The sequence below is a fragment of the Microtus pennsylvanicus genome, chromosome 5 (genome assembly GCF_037038515.1).
Source record: "Microtus pennsylvanicus isolate mMicPen1 chromosome 5, mMicPen1.hap1, whole genome shotgun sequence".
NCBI lineage: Eukaryota > Metazoa > Chordata > Mammalia > Rodentia > Cricetidae > Microtus > Microtus pennsylvanicus.
The window spans coordinates 83527264-83543623 of record NC_134583.1 but is presented as its reverse complement, the minus strand read 5'-3'; the positions used below and the strand labels follow the sequence as shown (position 1 = coordinate 83543623).

At 55.2% G+C, this 16360-nt stretch overlaps 2 protein-coding genes across 2 annotated transcripts; both read right to left on the bottom strand.

Moving 5' to 3' along the window:
• Nucleotides 1–5224: 5224 nt before the first annotated feature.
• On the bottom strand, nucleotides 5225–6559 carry Tnni2 (troponin I2, fast skeletal type). Its single transcript, XM_075972826.1, has 5 exons — nucleotides 6451–6559; nucleotides 6156–6284; nucleotides 5926–6015; nucleotides 5547–5723; nucleotides 5225–5415 (listed from the first exon to the last, which is right to left on the bottom strand). Exons 2-5 carry the CDS (start codon nucleotides 6276–6278, stop codon nucleotides 5320–5322), a joined length of 486 nt encoding a protein of 161 aa, XP_075828941.1. The 5' UTR covers nucleotides 6279–6284; nucleotides 6451–6559; the 3' UTR covers nucleotides 5225–5319.
• Nucleotides 6560–8467: 1908 nt separating this feature from the next.
• Syt8 (synaptotagmin 8) lies at nucleotides 8468–14769 on the bottom strand. The gene is made up of 9 exons (XM_075974928.1): nucleotides 14498–14769; nucleotides 11475–11685; nucleotides 11183–11355; nucleotides 10696–10794; nucleotides 10394–10552; nucleotides 10153–10320; nucleotides 9910–10015; nucleotides 9673–9806; nucleotides 8468–9579 (listed from the first exon to the last, which is right to left on the bottom strand). The coding sequence occupies exons 2-9, from the start codon at nucleotides 11566–11568 to the stop codon at nucleotides 9346–9348; spliced, it is 1167 nt and encodes a 388-aa protein (XP_075831043.1). The 5' UTR covers nucleotides 11569–11685; nucleotides 14498–14769; the 3' UTR covers nucleotides 8468–9345.
• Between the last annotated feature and the right edge of the window lie 1591 nt (nucleotides 14770–16360).

Sequence of the window (16360 nt, the reverse complement as noted above, 5' to 3'; positions counted from 1 at the left end):
GATTCTAGATGGTGTTGAGTTGACAATTAAAACTACCTATCACAGCAGGACACAACCAGGGGACCAGGGACCAGCTGGTGTGTGGATGTATACAGCTCTGCTCATAGGAGCCATAGTGTGCTGAAGGAACACAGTGTGGGCACCCTGGCACACCACAAGTAGTGGGCGTGCAAACCCCTCTGCACCCCGAGGACCTCACACCTGTGTCTGTTGATCCTTGTGAAGATTCCACCGGTTAGGAGGCTGAGCTATGAAAATCCCATCCTGGGGGAGGGGCTGTTCTTGGGAATGAACTGTCCTCCTGCTCAGCTTGGGTGGCTAAGCTTATGTGTTTGCAGAATTAAACAAATACAAAGAATTTTCGTCGTTTTGGAAACTAAGAGGAATGGTAGGGCTAAGGACAAAAATGGCTTGACGGGTGCTCCAAGGAGGCTGCTTGGAGGAGGCCACAGGGGAATTCTCTAGGCCTGGGCAGAGGCAAGCTAGCTGTTCTAGGGCTGACTTCCCACAGACTGGTGGCCAGAGGGCCAGTACTGAAGAGAAAAGCAGGAGGGAAGTACCCAGTGTCCATTTGGTCAAGCAGGTGTTCCCTTCCCTATGCCTATTTTGTAACCTTACCAGGTTTAATTGAGGCCTAATGTTGGGGTGAAGTAGGTCTGGACCACTGAGGTCAACTCTAACACCCCAGATTTCAGGCCCCGGCACCACATGGAGAGAGCTAGAGCTGGTAGGCTTGTTCTAGACAGACTTGGGTGAGGAACAAACATACACAGAGCTGGCCTGGGTAAAGCTGGTCAGGTCCTAGTCTCCCCCAGTGTGGGGCACTGCAGGGTGTCCGTGGGCAGTTCAGGGCAGTTCAGGTGCTAGAAGGCCAGCCAGTCTTAGCTGAATCTTGTGAGCTACAAGTTCAGTAAGAAACCCTGTCCCCCCTAAATCAGGTGGTGAGTGATAAAGGAAGACATTCTCATCGACTTCGGATTTCCGAATAAGCACTGCTGGCACTCACGTTGATGCATTTGAGAAAAGTTTTACTTTTCAGAGAATTAATCTCACACTGTCAGAAATATCCAGAATCAGAGTGGCTTGGGCAACTACCAAGTACCCTTCCCCTTCACTCTCCCCTTGTGACCGTCCAGGTGGGAGTAAAGACTTTCTAAAGAGACAGGTGTGCTTCTCTTCTAGGCTATCAGATTATTAAAACAATGGCATTGGAATTTTCCCAGGAGTCTCACGCTGGGGAAGTGAAAGGCTGAAGCCTGGTGCCAGTCGGGGGGGGGGGGGGGGCTGTCTCCCAGAGAGATCTCACGGAGTTCTGAGAACTTGTCAGACCGCCTTGCAGGAGAGCCTGGAGCTGACAGTGATGGGTCAGTGATGGGCAGGACCACACCCTGACCAGGACTGCTTAGCTATGCACACCTCCTGCCCCCTGTTTAACCCTGAACCTCATGTCCGGACCCTGAGGACAGACTTGGGAGTCTCTGTACCTCTTCGTCCCTCTTCCCAATGTGGTTGCTCCTCTCTGCTTTTCAGGGTTATCTGTTTGAGGACGGTGGCTGAGCCTGTGTTGCTAGGGCTAACATGCTTACCTTCTCTGTCAGCCTCCATTTTCCCCTCCCTTATCCCTAAGAGTCCACAGCTTTATAGTCACTTTCCTAACATGAGAGCAGTCCTCTGCTGGCCCCAGGGCAGTTACCAAAGTAGCCAGTGTTTGATCTGCCAGTTTTTGTCCTGTGATTGGCTTCCACTCTTTCTTTCATTTTTTTAATTTTGTGTTGACCGCTTTTTTTTTTTCTGAAAAAATATTCAGCTCCCATAACTACCTCCTGCTTGCAGAAGAGAATCTTATTAGGACCCAGTCTTCAGTCTCATTCCTGGGTTGTCCCTCCCAAGAAGGTGCCTGCACATCAGACCCACAGCCTGGCACCTGCCCACCCTCGAACCTGGCCACCCTTCCACCTGCCCACTTTTGTACCAACCACGCATGCACCACCCCATATACCTGCCCACCTAAGCCCTACTTCCTTGGTCTTCAGCAGACACTTTTAAAAGTAAAGCCTTTAATTTCCTTTGGCCACTGCTCTGCCCAAGTCGCTTGGGATGCCAGGGGCTCTTCAACTTTTGACCTCGCTGTGTACCCTGTAGGTATTTCTCACTCCCATCTCTCCTGCTTTCTCCCCTCCTCTCACCAGCCCTTCTCATGTCTAAAGAGACTGTGATTTGCATCTCAGCCCAGATCCCATATCTTGTCATTATCCAGGGAATTCTCACAGACATCCGGACCCCACGGTCCACAGCCAGCTTCTTACCTGCTCTCGAACTCAGGGGCATGACCCCAGGTCCTTTGCTCCCTTGGCCACTAAGTCCTGGTTGCCCACTCATTCCATGTCTCTGTTAGCTTCTTCCTCCCAGGAGATGGTGCTGGCTCCCCTACCCCACTCCCCACCTCGCCTCCTTACAGGGACCGTGCACCTATTGAGAGCTTTTTGGAATACAAAGCTGTGGATGACAGGCATCCACTGCTCTGCTCAGTCTTGCTGCTTTGGGAATGTATGACTTGTCACCAGGGTCACTCCATGAGGTCATGGACAGCATTAAGCACAGGGGTAGGGCTCTGCACATCACCCTTGGGTCAGTTGGTTTGGTTTGATTTGTAAAGGTCTCTCGTATTTCATTCATTCACTGGAAAAATGTAGTAAGTGCCCATAAATCTGCCATCCCACCCAAGAGTTATATGTCCCAAGCTTATATCTGTGAAGAGCTCTACTCCGGTATGCCCCCTACTCTGTGCCCACTGCCCCCTCCGACCCTAGATAAACATAATCTGGAGTTTTATATTTGATATTTCCTTGCTTTAAGAAAAAAAGAGATAATTTCTTTTAAAAATAATATTAATAATATTGATTGTCAACTTGACAGGATCTAGAGTTCCCTTGAGTCAAACCTCTGGGCATATGGTGGCTTAAATGAGAGCTATTCCCCTTGTTTGAACACTTGGTTCACACTTGGTAGCCCTGTTTGGGGAGGTTTAGGTGATGCCTTCTTGCTGGGCGAAATGTGTCACTGAGGACGAGCCTTGAGACTAAAATCTAGCCCCACTTCCAGTTTGTTCCCGCTGTGTCATGTCTGTGGTGAGATGTGAGTTCTTTTCCTGCTCTGGCCACCCTGCCTGCTGTTGAGTCCTGCTTCCCCCATCATGATGGACTCTTACCCAGTTGTCTTCGGTAAGTTGTTTCCGGCCATGGCGATTTCTTCCCCAGCATCAGAAGACTAGCTAATACGTTGGCATGTCTGAGGGGGAATTTCTGGTGGAGTCACTGAGGTGGAAAGACCGTCCATAACCTTGGGTAGCACTGACCTATGGGCTGAGCCAGAGAGAGTGGAAAGGAGAGAACAAGCTGCAAGCCAGTCTTTGCCACTCTGCTTCCCGATTGCTGATGCTGTGTGACAAGGCACACTTCTGCCACCATCCCTTCCCACCGTGGTGCCCTGTACCCTCCAACCATGAGTTCAGACCAACCCTTCCTTTTCCTGGAGTTTCTTCATCAGGTATTGTCACTACAGTGAGAGGAATAGCTAATACACCCATGAGTCGCCATGGCCTTGAGCCTTCCTTGCCCAGAGCAGGGCCCATAGTGCCCTTGCCTCCCCTCTCCCAGACCTCAAATGCCTGGTGTGCAGGATGCAGTCACATTGTTCCTGGTAAGTACAAACCCGGGTGGGACTCAGGCTCACTAGTTACCTCCAGAGTGTCATGCTCAGGCCCGTCTTTCTGTTGAAGTCACTGTCTAATCACCTGCTCAGCTCTGCCAGGTACAAACCTGAGCTTGGAACCGTGCTCCCGTACAGCTTCCTGCAGTACCCATTTTCCTCTGACATCACCATACACAGCTTCTCACTGAAGCGTCTCATAATCCCTGGCCCCCGGCATGTGCCTTGTCATGCTGCTCCGTGTCTAAGCCCACCTGCTCTGACTTGCCCTGCCCAGCCCCATGATGAGGCAGAACTGTCCCCAGAGGTCTGACCCGCTGCTGCAGAAATCAGTCTAGACATTGGGGGACACGCTCAGGGCTGAGGCTCTGCCTAGAAGGGGCTTTGGGAACTGGTGAAAGGAGCATGGTGGAACCAAGACTCCTGATGCTTGAGGGAGGGCCAGGGAGCCATCCTCAATAAAGGGAATTCTGATTGTCAGTGAAAGCCCCCCAGAGTCACTCACAACTCCAGGATGCGGTGGAGCAACCCCTTCTGGGATCCCTAGAAAGCATCTGTGTGATGCTGTGTGACAAGGCACACTTCTGCCACCATCCCTTCCCACCGTGGTGCACTGTACCCTCCAACCATGAGTTCAGACCAACCCTTCCTTCCTCCTGGAGTTTCTTCATCAGGTATTGTCACCACAGGGACCTAGGACCCTGAAAGCATCTCCCACAAAGCAAGGGTGGGGCCACAGTCTTACCTGTTGGGGATATTGTCTTAGCTAGGCCAGGGCCTGGGACTTACAAAAACAAGACAAGTTCCCTTCTGAGTCAAGATAGCACCAGGCTGGGCCCGTCACAGTTCTACCCAGGAACAGGGACCCGGGTCTTACCAGCTCACTACAGGCCTTTGGAGGAAGTAGAGACTACTGATTTAGAATAGCCATGTGCACCTCTGTGGGAAGGCCTGGAGCCTGTGGCCCAGCTATGAAGTCAAGTGCTGTACCATCCCAGGCCCCATGTTCCTCAGAGTGAGTGTATTATTGGCCTTGTTAGACCAGTAAGATCCAGGCAATGAGGCAACCAGGAAAATTGTGCAGGCTCAGCTTTACCCTCATCCCTCAATGTCCAGAGAGGGGCAGGAACTAGGTAGAGTGTATAGGAGGCGTCAGGGCTGAGTCTCGGGATGGACACACAGGGTCAGCCTTTCAGGGTGGCTTCTGACTTTTGGCTGAAGATGGAGCCCTAAGAAGGGGCAGCGCTGGAAGAATGGAGACTGAGCTTGCCTCAGGGTGCTCCTGCTAAAGGCCCGAGTGGATGACTGTACCAAGGCACAGAGGCCCTAGCCTAGAAACTCCTGCTCAGATATGGTTGCTGTCCCTGGTCATTCTTCTCCAGGCCCTGTCATGTTAGACAAGTCCAGACATGGACCATACCCCCCAAGTTATGGGGTGCAGCTTCCACACTGGCACACTGCTGATCACTGCTGCTGGACTCCAGGGTGGGCAGACAGAACTAGACCAGACCAGTGGTAGGGATGTGAATCCTTTATTGGCTGAGGCCAGGTACTCCCAGCCTGGCTGTTGGGTGCTCTCCCAGTGGTGGAGTGGGGTGGGGCAGTGGGCAGTTAGGACTCAGACTCAAACATCTTCTTCCGGCCTTCCATGCCAGATTTCTCCTCAATATTCTTCCTCCAGTCACCCACATCACGCAGGTCCCGCTCCTGAGGGTAGAACCAGAGAGGCCTCAGACCCACCCCAGTCTTCCCTAGACTACCCTGGGCCTCAGTTCATTCTCTACGAATGGGACAGTGAGTGAACTCTCTCTCTCGGCTCCCTCTGGGCCCTGGCTTACCTTCTCCGTGTCCTCCTTCTTGACCTGCTTCAGGTTGGCCCTCAGGTCCATGCACACCTTGTGCTTAGAGCCCAGCAACGCCTTCAGCATGGCATCAGCCGACATACGCACCCTCCGAAGTGGGGGCCTCTTGAACTTGCCCCTCAGGTCAAATAGCTTCTGGTTCATGTCTTCCAGCTAAGAAGAAGGAGCAGAAGGTTTAGGGACCTGGAAGCCCCCACGTCCCTGATGTTGTTGGCCTTGTTTTCACACCACCTGGTTTTACCCCATATTCGCTGGCCCCACCCCTACATCATTTGGCTTCACCTGGCTGCTTCAAGTCCCCTGTCCCTCCCGCCTCCACTCATGACCCCTGAAGCCACTGGCTCCCCCCTCTCACCTCCTTGCTGCTCTTCTGCACCTTCACCTCCATGTCGTATTTCTCCTCCTCAGCCACGTCAATCTTCGCATGCAGTTGTTTGCAAAGTTCCTGGGTGGGCAGGCAGCGGTTGGGTGACCACCCTGACTCTTGAGGACCCCTGTCCCCTCCCCGTCCTGACCCACCAGGCCTGACTGGCTGAGAAATAGGGGTAGCAGGGCCTTGGGTGGTGTGTGGCAGGAAGGGACTACCTGCACTTCAGACATGGAGCCTGGAATATGCAGAGGTGGACAGTGCTCCGACAGGTAGTTCTGCTTCTCGGATTCACGGCGGCTTTCCTCTTTCTCCAGCTCTGTGGCCGCAATCTGGAGCATCACACTCTGAGAAGCAGAGAGGCGGGAGTGAGGCTCTGCAGTGACTGCCACCCCCACCTCTGTACCCCAGCCCTCTGCAGCCTATAGGTGCCGTCTCCAGGCCCAGATGGCCCTGTGCAGTGACTGCCACTCCCACCTCTGTACCTAGACCTCTGTGGCAGCCCGTACCTACCTTCAGGTGCTGTCTCCGGGCCGTGATGGCCCTGTTGCGCTTCTGCAGGATAGGGTAGAGAAGGCAGAGTCAGGCCTTGGTAGAGCTTTGACCTCCTTGGAGCCATCTGACCCGGGGTTTTAAAGGAGGCCACAGGGCAACTGCCCAGGGCCCTATTTTTTGTTTTTGTTTTTTTCCTTTTCTTTTCTCCCACTCCAGCCTATAGGTGGAACACATGTCTGTGGTCCTGCTACTTTGCTTAGGTGACACATAGGGCTGAAGTCAGTAATGGAGTTAGGGAATGGGGAAGGGGTGTGGCCAGGACTCAGAGGCTATGGGCTAGGGGAGGCCTAGGAGGTGAGTGGTGATCAGAAATCAGAAAGGAGAAGTGATTCCCCTGTGATTAGGCCCAAATCTCACTTCCCTCTCACTAGGCACCAGGTAGGTACTTCCTCTCGCTGGGGTTGTTCAGGGGAGGCTAAGTCTTCTGACTTAGTTTCAGGACACCGTTATAGCCTTGAGTGATACTCACCTCCTCACTGTCCCAGGAGGAAGAGGAAGAGGGAGGTGGGAGGGAGAGAGAAAAGAGAAGTTAGGTTGTGGTTCCATGGGAGTAGCCATGGAACTTTGGGGTAGATGGGGTTGAAGGGGTGTGTGGTAGCTACAGAGGATGGGGAGATATGGGACCCAAACAGTGGTGAGGGGACTGCAGTGAGGGGGGGAGGTCACACTGGGTGCCACTTACTCCCCCATCCTGAGGTTTCAAGCTCTGAGCCTGTAGGGAAAGAGAGGTGAAGATGTCAGGGTCCGTCTTGCACGAGGCTGAGCATGGAGGCCTGAGCTCACCAGCCCGCTTCTGCTCTATCCCCAACTCAGACCTTCTCAGAGGGCAAGGATTTAGAGGACACCCCCCACCCCCACCCTGAGGGTGAGAAGTAAGAGGAGAAAGTGTTCCCAAAATGTCCCAGGCGGGGCCTGAGGAGCTGCAGCTGTCCCTGAGGGAGGGGTGGGGCTGGCCAGCACAGGTGGCTGCCAGAGTGAGCCTGTTATTTTTAACTCTTGCTTCTTTGGCTGGAGAAGTAAATACATAGGAGAAAGAGCTCTTCTATGCGGCCTGGGGGCTCAGGTCCCTGCTTGCTTGACCTGAATATCCTCTTGCTTGGGTGTCCCCAGAGTCAGAACCTGCCATCAGAGGCCCTGATGAAGACCTCTGCCCCCTCCTACCAGCACCTGCTGCTTTTCAGTCCCAGTTCTGTGGGAGCCCCCAGAGCGAGAGCTATTGGCAGCAGACCCCAGACCCCAAGTCCCTGCCCAGGGAAATCCTCCTGTGAGCTAGCCTGAGTAGTGTCCTGTTCTCCAGCCTCAGGAAGATGGGCCAGGCCTCACCTAGAGTCTGTGCAGCACGACTGGGAGCGAGGTCAGGCAGGCAGCAGTGAGCTGGGCTGGTGGGCCAGGGGGAGGGGTATAAATGGCTTTCCCTAGGCCGGGCCCCTGCTCAGAAAGGGCATGGAGTCTCCTCAGACCAATGGGGGCACAGAGAGGAGGAGAGCCTCCCCACCTGCCCAGCCTCCTGGCCAGCCAGCCCAGGCGCTGGCCTGTCCAAGAAGTCTTGGGGTGGGGGGGTTGGTTTGCTCTATTTATGTCTCAGTGACAAGTTCAAGATGTCACCCTTGTTCCTGCAAGAGCCCTCAGGACAGCAGGAATTACACTGTATGTGGGTCTCCAAGGTACCCACCCGGCTCAAGCATCCACTGAAGTCTTCCTCCACGGGAAACCTGGCCTCCCAAGTAGGCTGAACTGGAGTCACTGTCAAATAGCATGGCCTAGTAGTAGCTCAGCACCCATCTGGCCACTCAGTGCCTGCTGGGTGCTCCCTCCCTGCCTGGGCCCCTGGGGTGATTGTTCATCACATCAGCCCTCCTATAAAATTGGATACCCCCCCCCCCCAAGAAACAAACAAACAAAGAAACCCAAGACGAAAACAGTTTCCCTGGCCCTGTGTGGTAGTCAGGGCTCAGAAGAGGAATGTCCTTCTCTTGTAGTGAACTTGCCTTTCTGCCCAGGGAAAGGAGAAAATGGGCCCCTGGACCAGCAGCTGGGCCTCTCCCAGCCTGCCACACGCCCTGCCCATGGGTGTCTCTCTGCACAGGCAACTTGGAACATGTCCTTCAACCCCAGAGAGTGGTGCCACCGCCCTAGGAACCTCTCTCTGACCCATGGGGGCTCAGGGCTCTTGGTTGCCTAGGCAGGTCCTGCATTGCCCGGCTCACTGGGGCCAGGCCCTCGCCCCTTTCCCGCTTCTGAACCCCACCCAGAGACACCCAGATCATGGCTTGGCCCCAGCCCTGCTGCTCTGGGGCCCCTGAGGATCAGAGGAAGGTAGGAGCTGCTAAAGCCCGCCAGATGTGCTGGGATTAAGAGGTACATCACAGGCCAGGACTGCGCGCCCCCAAAGGCCCCAGAGCAGCTTCCAAAGGCATCTACTGCCCCCTGCTGATGGTATAGAGGACACTCCATACTACCAACCCTCATGATTTGGGGGTCTCTTCCCCACACTGTCTCTACACGCTACTCCCCCCAGTCTCCCACTTTGTCCCCACAGGGCCAGCTCTAATCCCCTGCTCCTCTGCCACCCCTGGGTGCCAGAGAGGATGGTGCCATCTCCCAGGGAAGACCTAGTAATCAGGCCTTGAGCAGAGGCTCAGGACTGGCAGAACTGTCCAGAGCACCCTACCCCATCCTTGAGAGGACAGTGGTGCCAAGGTGGAGCCCACCTTGTGTCTCAGGTTCTCCTCATGGGGCTCCAGCAGGGCACATGAGTGGGAAAGAGAAGGCATTTATTACAGAAAGCTCAGAAGAGCCTGGACAAATGCCCACAGCTCCATTAGGGGAAACTGAAGCTCCATTAGGGTTCTTTTAGGAGCGAGGCCTAGGCAGGGGGAGGCGAGGCTTCAGGGCCAGAGCACGATCCACCTCCCTGGGGGACTGCAGGTGGTGCCACTGGGCGATGGGTCGCCTGGCATGGGCCAACATATCTGCCCAGTGCTGTAGGGGTTGACCCGAAGCCCGGGAACCCAGCAACACCTTGCCCACAGGTTCAGCCCGGAGCTGCAGGCCATGGGCCCAGACAGCCAGCACCAGGTCCACACTCTGCAGACATGGAATGGGAAAGGGCTGTCAGTTTTGTCAGTCTGACCCAGCACAAAGTCCCAGGCCACTCTGCCCTTTCTCCCCGCTCCTCACCTGGAGCTGGCTAAAGGGAACCAGGAAGGTGAAGGCCTCGTTGAAGTAGGGCATAGTTGTGTTCTTCTTAGAGGATGTTTTCTTCTTCTTCCATTTCCTCTGGTTTAACATGAGCTGGACCTTTACAAAGGGTTCTGCATGGACAAGAAAGTTCAAGAGGGGTGTGTCCCATACACGCACACGGGAAGGTTGAGCACAAGGGCCCAGCCCTCTGTCCACTCCCATAGGATTTCTTACCTGAAATCCCTGGATTCAAACCCCGAGCCTCCAGCACAACCACAGTCAGGCGGCCTGAACTGGGCACATAGCGCAGTGAGAAGCACAGCTCCCCCATCTGCTCAGGCTGTGGGCAACAAGACAGGGCCGCAGCTGAGAGGGTGATCTTTGCCCTTGGGGTTTGGGGATCAGCAGGTACAGCACCCAGACCTTGGCCACCCCTAAGGCACAGGCAGGGTCTGGGCCCCTGCCAGCCAGGCTTACCTCAGTGGTACCAGGAGGGCCCAGCTGGTACCAGTTCTCCAGGACATGCTGAGGGTCTACAGTGCCCAAGGATAGCTGGAGCTCCCCCAGAGGCTCATGTTCCGAGAACCGCTTGAAATCCAACAGCTGCACCTTCAGGGTGGCCCCGGGCAGCTCTGCTGGTGGGACCTGCAGGCAGGGCTGTGAGATGGGTCCTACTGCTCTGGCCCCAGCCCGCTCTGCCTTCCCAGGTCAGACTTACTGAGAAGTGGCATGTCTCTTCAAACATGGGACAGAGAGTCCCCCGGTGCACCTTTGTCTCATGTCTTCTCCCAGCCTGAGTGGAAACGCTGACGCAGGCGTAGGGGTCCGCTGTGCCCTCGGCCTTCAGGTTTTCGGCTTGCCTCAGGCCCACCCTAATCTGGAGTCCAGTGGGTTGGCTCAGCCTGAGTGTGTGTTGGGGGGAGGGGTCCTCTTCCCACATTCCCCTCCACCTGGCACTTCACCCATCACACACACCCTCCATCAACTACAGAGCCTCTGGACGTCCTGAATGGGACTTACCTCCTGGCTTCCAGAATCATACTCCAGTGAAAGCAACAGTCGTCCCCACTGTTGCGGCCCCCCAGAGCAGGGCTCCAGGCAGTCCACATCTGGTTGAACCTGGGGTGGGTGGAGGGGTGGTCAGATAAGTATGGTTGAGACCAATCCTCAACTGGAGGCCTGGGCTCTTATAATATAGGTCAAACCACCAGCAGCAGGCCAGCCCACACAATGGCTCATATTCCTCAGTGCAGCTCCCTGAGACCAGCCCTATCTACTTCGGACATGATATGCATCGTACTGCTACTGGAGCTTCCAATAGCCCATGGGCCAGCATCTGCTTGCTTCCTGAACGCCTCCTCCCCCATCACCTTTGCTCATCTCCTTCCTCTGCCAGGAAGGCCTGCCAGGGCTGCCCTGAACTCCCTAGCCTGGACCTTGCATTCCCCTCCCTGCAGTGAGCCAGTACAGGATTGGGCACAGGTAGACACAGGTCTCCGCTCCTCACCAGGTGAGTAGTGGTGCTGCTGGGAGCACTGCCCAGGCCCACAGCTTCTTTGTCTTTGGGCTGCTTTCTGCGGCGTTGGCAGCGGCGGCAACAGCAGTAGACACCACAGAGCAGACAAGAGACCAGGAGGACTCCAGCAGCAAGAACGACGATAAAGAGTTCCCAGCGGGGCCCTGGGCCAAGGGTACAGGCTGCTGAAATGCCTCTCTAGACAATCTGGACCTAGACTGGACTGGACTAGTCTACTAGCCCAGACCATGCCCACACCACTCTTGGGGTTCCAACCACTCACAGGGGATCCTGGTAATGAGGTCTGGAGTGAAACTGGGCTCAGCAGTGGTGTCAACTGGGGCTGAGGTGCTGCGGGGGTCTGGGACACGCCCCATCTTCCTGCCTCTGTTGGCTTGGAGGAGGTAACTGCGGAATCCAGGTCACTTGAGGGATGGCCCTTTGACCGTGGTGTACTGCCTCTTCGGCTGGCAGCAGCAACTACTGAGTTCTCCCTAGATCAGAAGGCAGCCGAGGTGGCCAGGGGCAAGGGTGCTAGTCTGGAAGCTAGGCAGAGAGAGACTGTTCTCTTGCCACTTTTCCCAGTTCCTAGCCCCAGCCAACTAGGCCAAGCCTGGGCAGCCTGGTACCTACTTTTGCTGACCCTTGCTCACTGGAACCAACACACATTGCAGGAGGAACTTTGTCCTTTTTTTCTTGGACTCAGAGGATTTTCTCACTTTTAGGGGTATCTCATTTCCTGAGGAGGACCCATCATAGCCCCCTGCATTCCAAAGACGTACCACGTTCTACCAGGTAGTCCAGTTAACTGTAGCCTCAGAGCCAAGAGTAGCTTGGGCCATGAGGTCATGTGGGAGGGAGCTGGGGCATAAAGCCACCAGCAACTGGGCATGCGCTCCAGCAAGCCTAGGCTGAAGGAGCTTTGCTGGCATGGGCACCAGGCCAGCAGTGCCTGGGGATGAGGGCGAGGCGGGGGCAGGCAGGGGCAGGGAGAGCCTGAACATTCCTCCACGCTGAATCAATGCCGGCCTAAACTTGCCTACCTGCCTGCTTGGCCACCCTTGGCATGGGAGTGGGAAGGAGGAGGCCTTGAAACTAGCTGCCTTGACCTCTGAATCCCACCTGCCCAGGGCCTGAGGAGGGTACACACCCGGCAGGCTGGCTTCTTCCACCATGAGCAGGAAAGGTGGGATCCCCAGCTGGGGGCTGGGAACTACTGCAACTCCATGAACTCAGATCTCCCTAGCCTCCCTCCCTGCCCCCGCAGCTTCCCTAGATGGCAGCTGCTGGCCAGAACTTTCTAACTTGAGTCTACCCCACTGTGCGACAAGAGCCTGCTACCCCTCCGGCCATGTCTAAGCTCAGACTACATACAAGTTACTAAAGCAGTCTACCCCTCCAGGAGTGAGTAATTGTGGGGTCAGATCCTCTCTCTCCTGTACCCTCAGCCTGAAATCCCCAACATGATTCCAAAGACACTCCCTCCTGCAACATCAGCACCTCACTACCTGGCAGACTGGAGAGAGGCAGTCATAGCTCAGAAAGCCCAGAAACATCCACCCCTCAGTGATCGTGGGTAGATAATCAGGAGGGGACCAGGTTCTGCCTCCCAGGTCTCCCTGTAGGGATGCTGCACACGTGGGTCCATGAGCTTTCCAGGGATGGCCCAAGGCTGGGGCCCTGAAGTTGGCATGACCCTAGAGCAGAGGTGCAGACGGTGATTACAAGAATCCATAATGGAGAGCAGGCTGGTGGGGACCTGAGAGGGTCATAGTGTTAGGCGGAATGCCCTCCTCATCTCTTGAAACCCCTCAAATTTGAGCACAGGTACCCTATTTTAAATTCACCCCCAGGCCCTATGAATCATACAGCTAGATCATAACTTAATTTCAGACCCCAGTCTGTAATTTGGTAGACATGGAGACTTGATGGGTTCCCTGAAGAGGGAGGGGGTGATCTGCAGGCCTCAATAGCCTTCCTCTCCACTAACTTCACTCTTGTCTGGTATTATAAAGTCATTTGCTAGGCTGGAGTCCACAGGGGACAGCCAGAGTGCCCCCAGTGGCACCTGGCAGAATGAGCGGGTGGGCTGGAGCTGGTATGTTGTTCCTCAAGGGTCCCTAGCATGAGAGGGCTGAAGCCGGGCTGAAACAAGTCTGGCTCCCTGAGTGGACAAAGCCACATTCGTCATTTGGTAACGGTGAAGCCGGCGTCTCTCTCTCTCTCTCTCTCTCTCTCTCTCTCTCTCTCTCTCTCTCTCTCTCTCGTGTGTTTGCATATGTGAGTCCATTTCTTTGCCCTTCTTGTCTGAAGTTCCCCCTTACAGTAAGAACAAGTGGCAGAGGCACAGAAGCCAGACTTCTCACTGCATGTAGATCACGAAGGCATTCTGGATAGCCTGGTGGTGACACATGTCCACAAAGGACTGCAAACTGTCTGGAAGCTAGCTTTGGAGGATTCTGGGTCCTCAGAAACACCAGCTCCTGATACTAGTGAGATTTTCAAGGTCTGGAGAGATTAAGGCCCCTTAGGACCCCCGGGTCCTCATGGTGGTAAAGGTGCAGGTAAAAATACAGCCACCAGGTGGAGCCATTCTCCCCACTGGTCCCCACCCACGGGTGGCTTTCAGCTTGCAGATAATGGACTTCCAGGGAAGCTGAGCCTGAGCAGGACAGATAGAAAAGAGGCTCTGTGATTCTCCAGTCCCAGTCCAGGGCCTTGGCTATCCCTGTTTGTATGACCGAAAGCAGCATGCACGCCCGAGCGGCAGGCAGGCAGGCCTTCCTGCTGACTTTCGTAGTCTGCTCAGGAAGACTCTCCACCGGAGCTGTTTGGCCCAGGAAAGGGAGTTGGGGGTCCCTGCTGCGTCTCCAGGCTCCCTCCCAGCAGCTCTGTGCACCCAGCTCTGTAATCCCTTCTAGGCAGGACAGCTGACTCATACCCGGGCCTGAGGCCTGCCTTCACTACCCCAACCTCTCTCACCCTGTTCATTCTCCAAGGCTTGCATGAGCCCCACTTTCTCCAGGTATCCCTTCCAGGTCCCTCAGAATTACTTCGGATTGGGCTGGATGCCACCCAGTGCCCCCTTTAAGACAGGAGCCACGTACAGTTGTGCTGGGCCTCTCCTCCAAATTCCCCGGCAGTCTAGGATCGAATACCCATTACTTCTGGGTTAGACCTGCTACCAACTCCCTCCACCCTCAGTGTAACCGAACCTTGTAAAGCTTCACGGGGAGCGGTTTCTGTGTTCCCTTTACCCAGGAAAGAAAGACACTTGCCCCCAGGACAGCAGTGGTCCTCCCTCACCTGATGTCTACTGCTTCCTGGGGCTGCCAGGCTCTGGCTTTCTTGCTCTGACCCTAGCCACCGCGAGGCTGGTTGGTCCACTCTTACGCAGCACCTGGAGCCACAGCAGAGCCGGAGCCTGTTGCTAGTGATCCAAAGAATCTTGGGGGGAGGAAGGGGTGTGGAGGCAGGGCTTTGGGGAGCCCCACCTCATGGCTGGAACTGCTGGCCCTCAGAAGCCAGGAAACTCCCTTGAGAGAGAGAGGAGGGCCTCCCCTTGTCTGAAGCCCTGGGGCAGGTGTCTGGACTCTGGGCTATCTCTAGGGGCTACTCAAGGCTGAAGGTTACCCCACCCACAGCGAGCTTTGCAAACAGGGGTGATAGGCTCTCTGGGCTGACCTGTGTACAGGCTCACACACCCAGAAGGCCTGAGTCACAACTGCTTGGTTGAAGAGTGTGCCTCCTGGCAGTGCAGGCCTAGGGAGCCAAACACAGAGAAGGTGAAACCCTGTAGGGGACCTGCCTGGTGTTGTGTAGTGCTGACCTGAGCCCATTGGCTTGGTTGTCACCCTCAGAGAACATTCTGCTCCATTCCCTTGAGTTTTCAGCTTCCCAATGAGCAAGCCTTCATCCTGGTGTCCAAGGTCCTTGCAATAATCTAACCTCAGTATCTGTTCCATCAATTTGGGTCCCACCATGTAGTCTGAGTTCCTCATTGTGTTCTGACCAGTTGGTCTGGTCCGGTCACTCTACAGCCCTTTATCCGTGACTGGCAGTCAGACATTGGAATGGTTAATGGTTAACGTGACCTATCTCACTAGGCCCAAGTCTCCAAGTCTCTGAGATGGTCAAATAGGTCTTTTTGAGGAAACTCCAGCTAGAGGATGCTCTGGGACCACGGCATATGGGGTACATACATGCTGCTCACAAGTGGCTCTGGGCGCATGGGCAGCAACATGAGGTGGTGGGTCCATCCCCTGTTATAACTCAGGTGATGTAACAGGGACTTACAAATATGATCAGAGGGGCCAGAGGTGTGCCTGCAGGGATATCAAGGCACCCTGGTAGCAAGCACCTGTACTTTGGGACCCACCAGGCCCCTGTAGAGCAGAGCTTCAGGCCCCACAAGTAGCTCCCACAACCCGGCTGTGTAGGGTCTTTGTGCCTCTCCAGAATGAGGGCGCCTCCGTGGCGAGACGGCGTCTGAGGTTCTGAGGCAGGAAGGAGAAAACCAAACAGAGCTGGCAGCCCACGGCCAGGCCCGCGGCCCCCAGACGGCGGCTTGGCAGCCAGAAGCCCCGTGGAGACCCTGGCGGGGCTCCTGGACTCGGATGCTTCCTTTGAGGATGCCTGGGGAATGTTTGAGGTTAGAACACACGGCAGACGCTGGCGGGAGAGCCCAAAGCCTCTGGCAAAGAAGCAGGAGACGTGCAGGGATGGGACACGTGCTCCCTGCCTGTACTGACCCTGCTGTGAGCCCTATCCTTCTAGGCACCTCTTTTACCTGGGGTCTGAGACAGCCAAAGATGGGTACTCAACTTGTCTCAGACCTCTGTATGTAGCTTGTGTGTGCACTCAGGTTACCTGTGTATTGTGGGATACAAGCTAGGTACAATATCCCTGACATTCCAGCATCAGAACAAACCTGAGCCCCATTATCTAGACACTTTGGGAAGCTGAATCCCAACTTCTAAACATCTGGGGAGCCTGTACCTCATTGCGTGAACATCTGGTAAGACTGCGTCCTATCTCCTGAGCACTGGAGAACGCACATTGATCCACCACCTAAGCACCGAAGGAACACAGTACCCATCTCCTAACCATCCAGGGAGGCTACACCCCATCATCCCAGGATCTAGAGAAATGGCACCATTATCGGGGCCT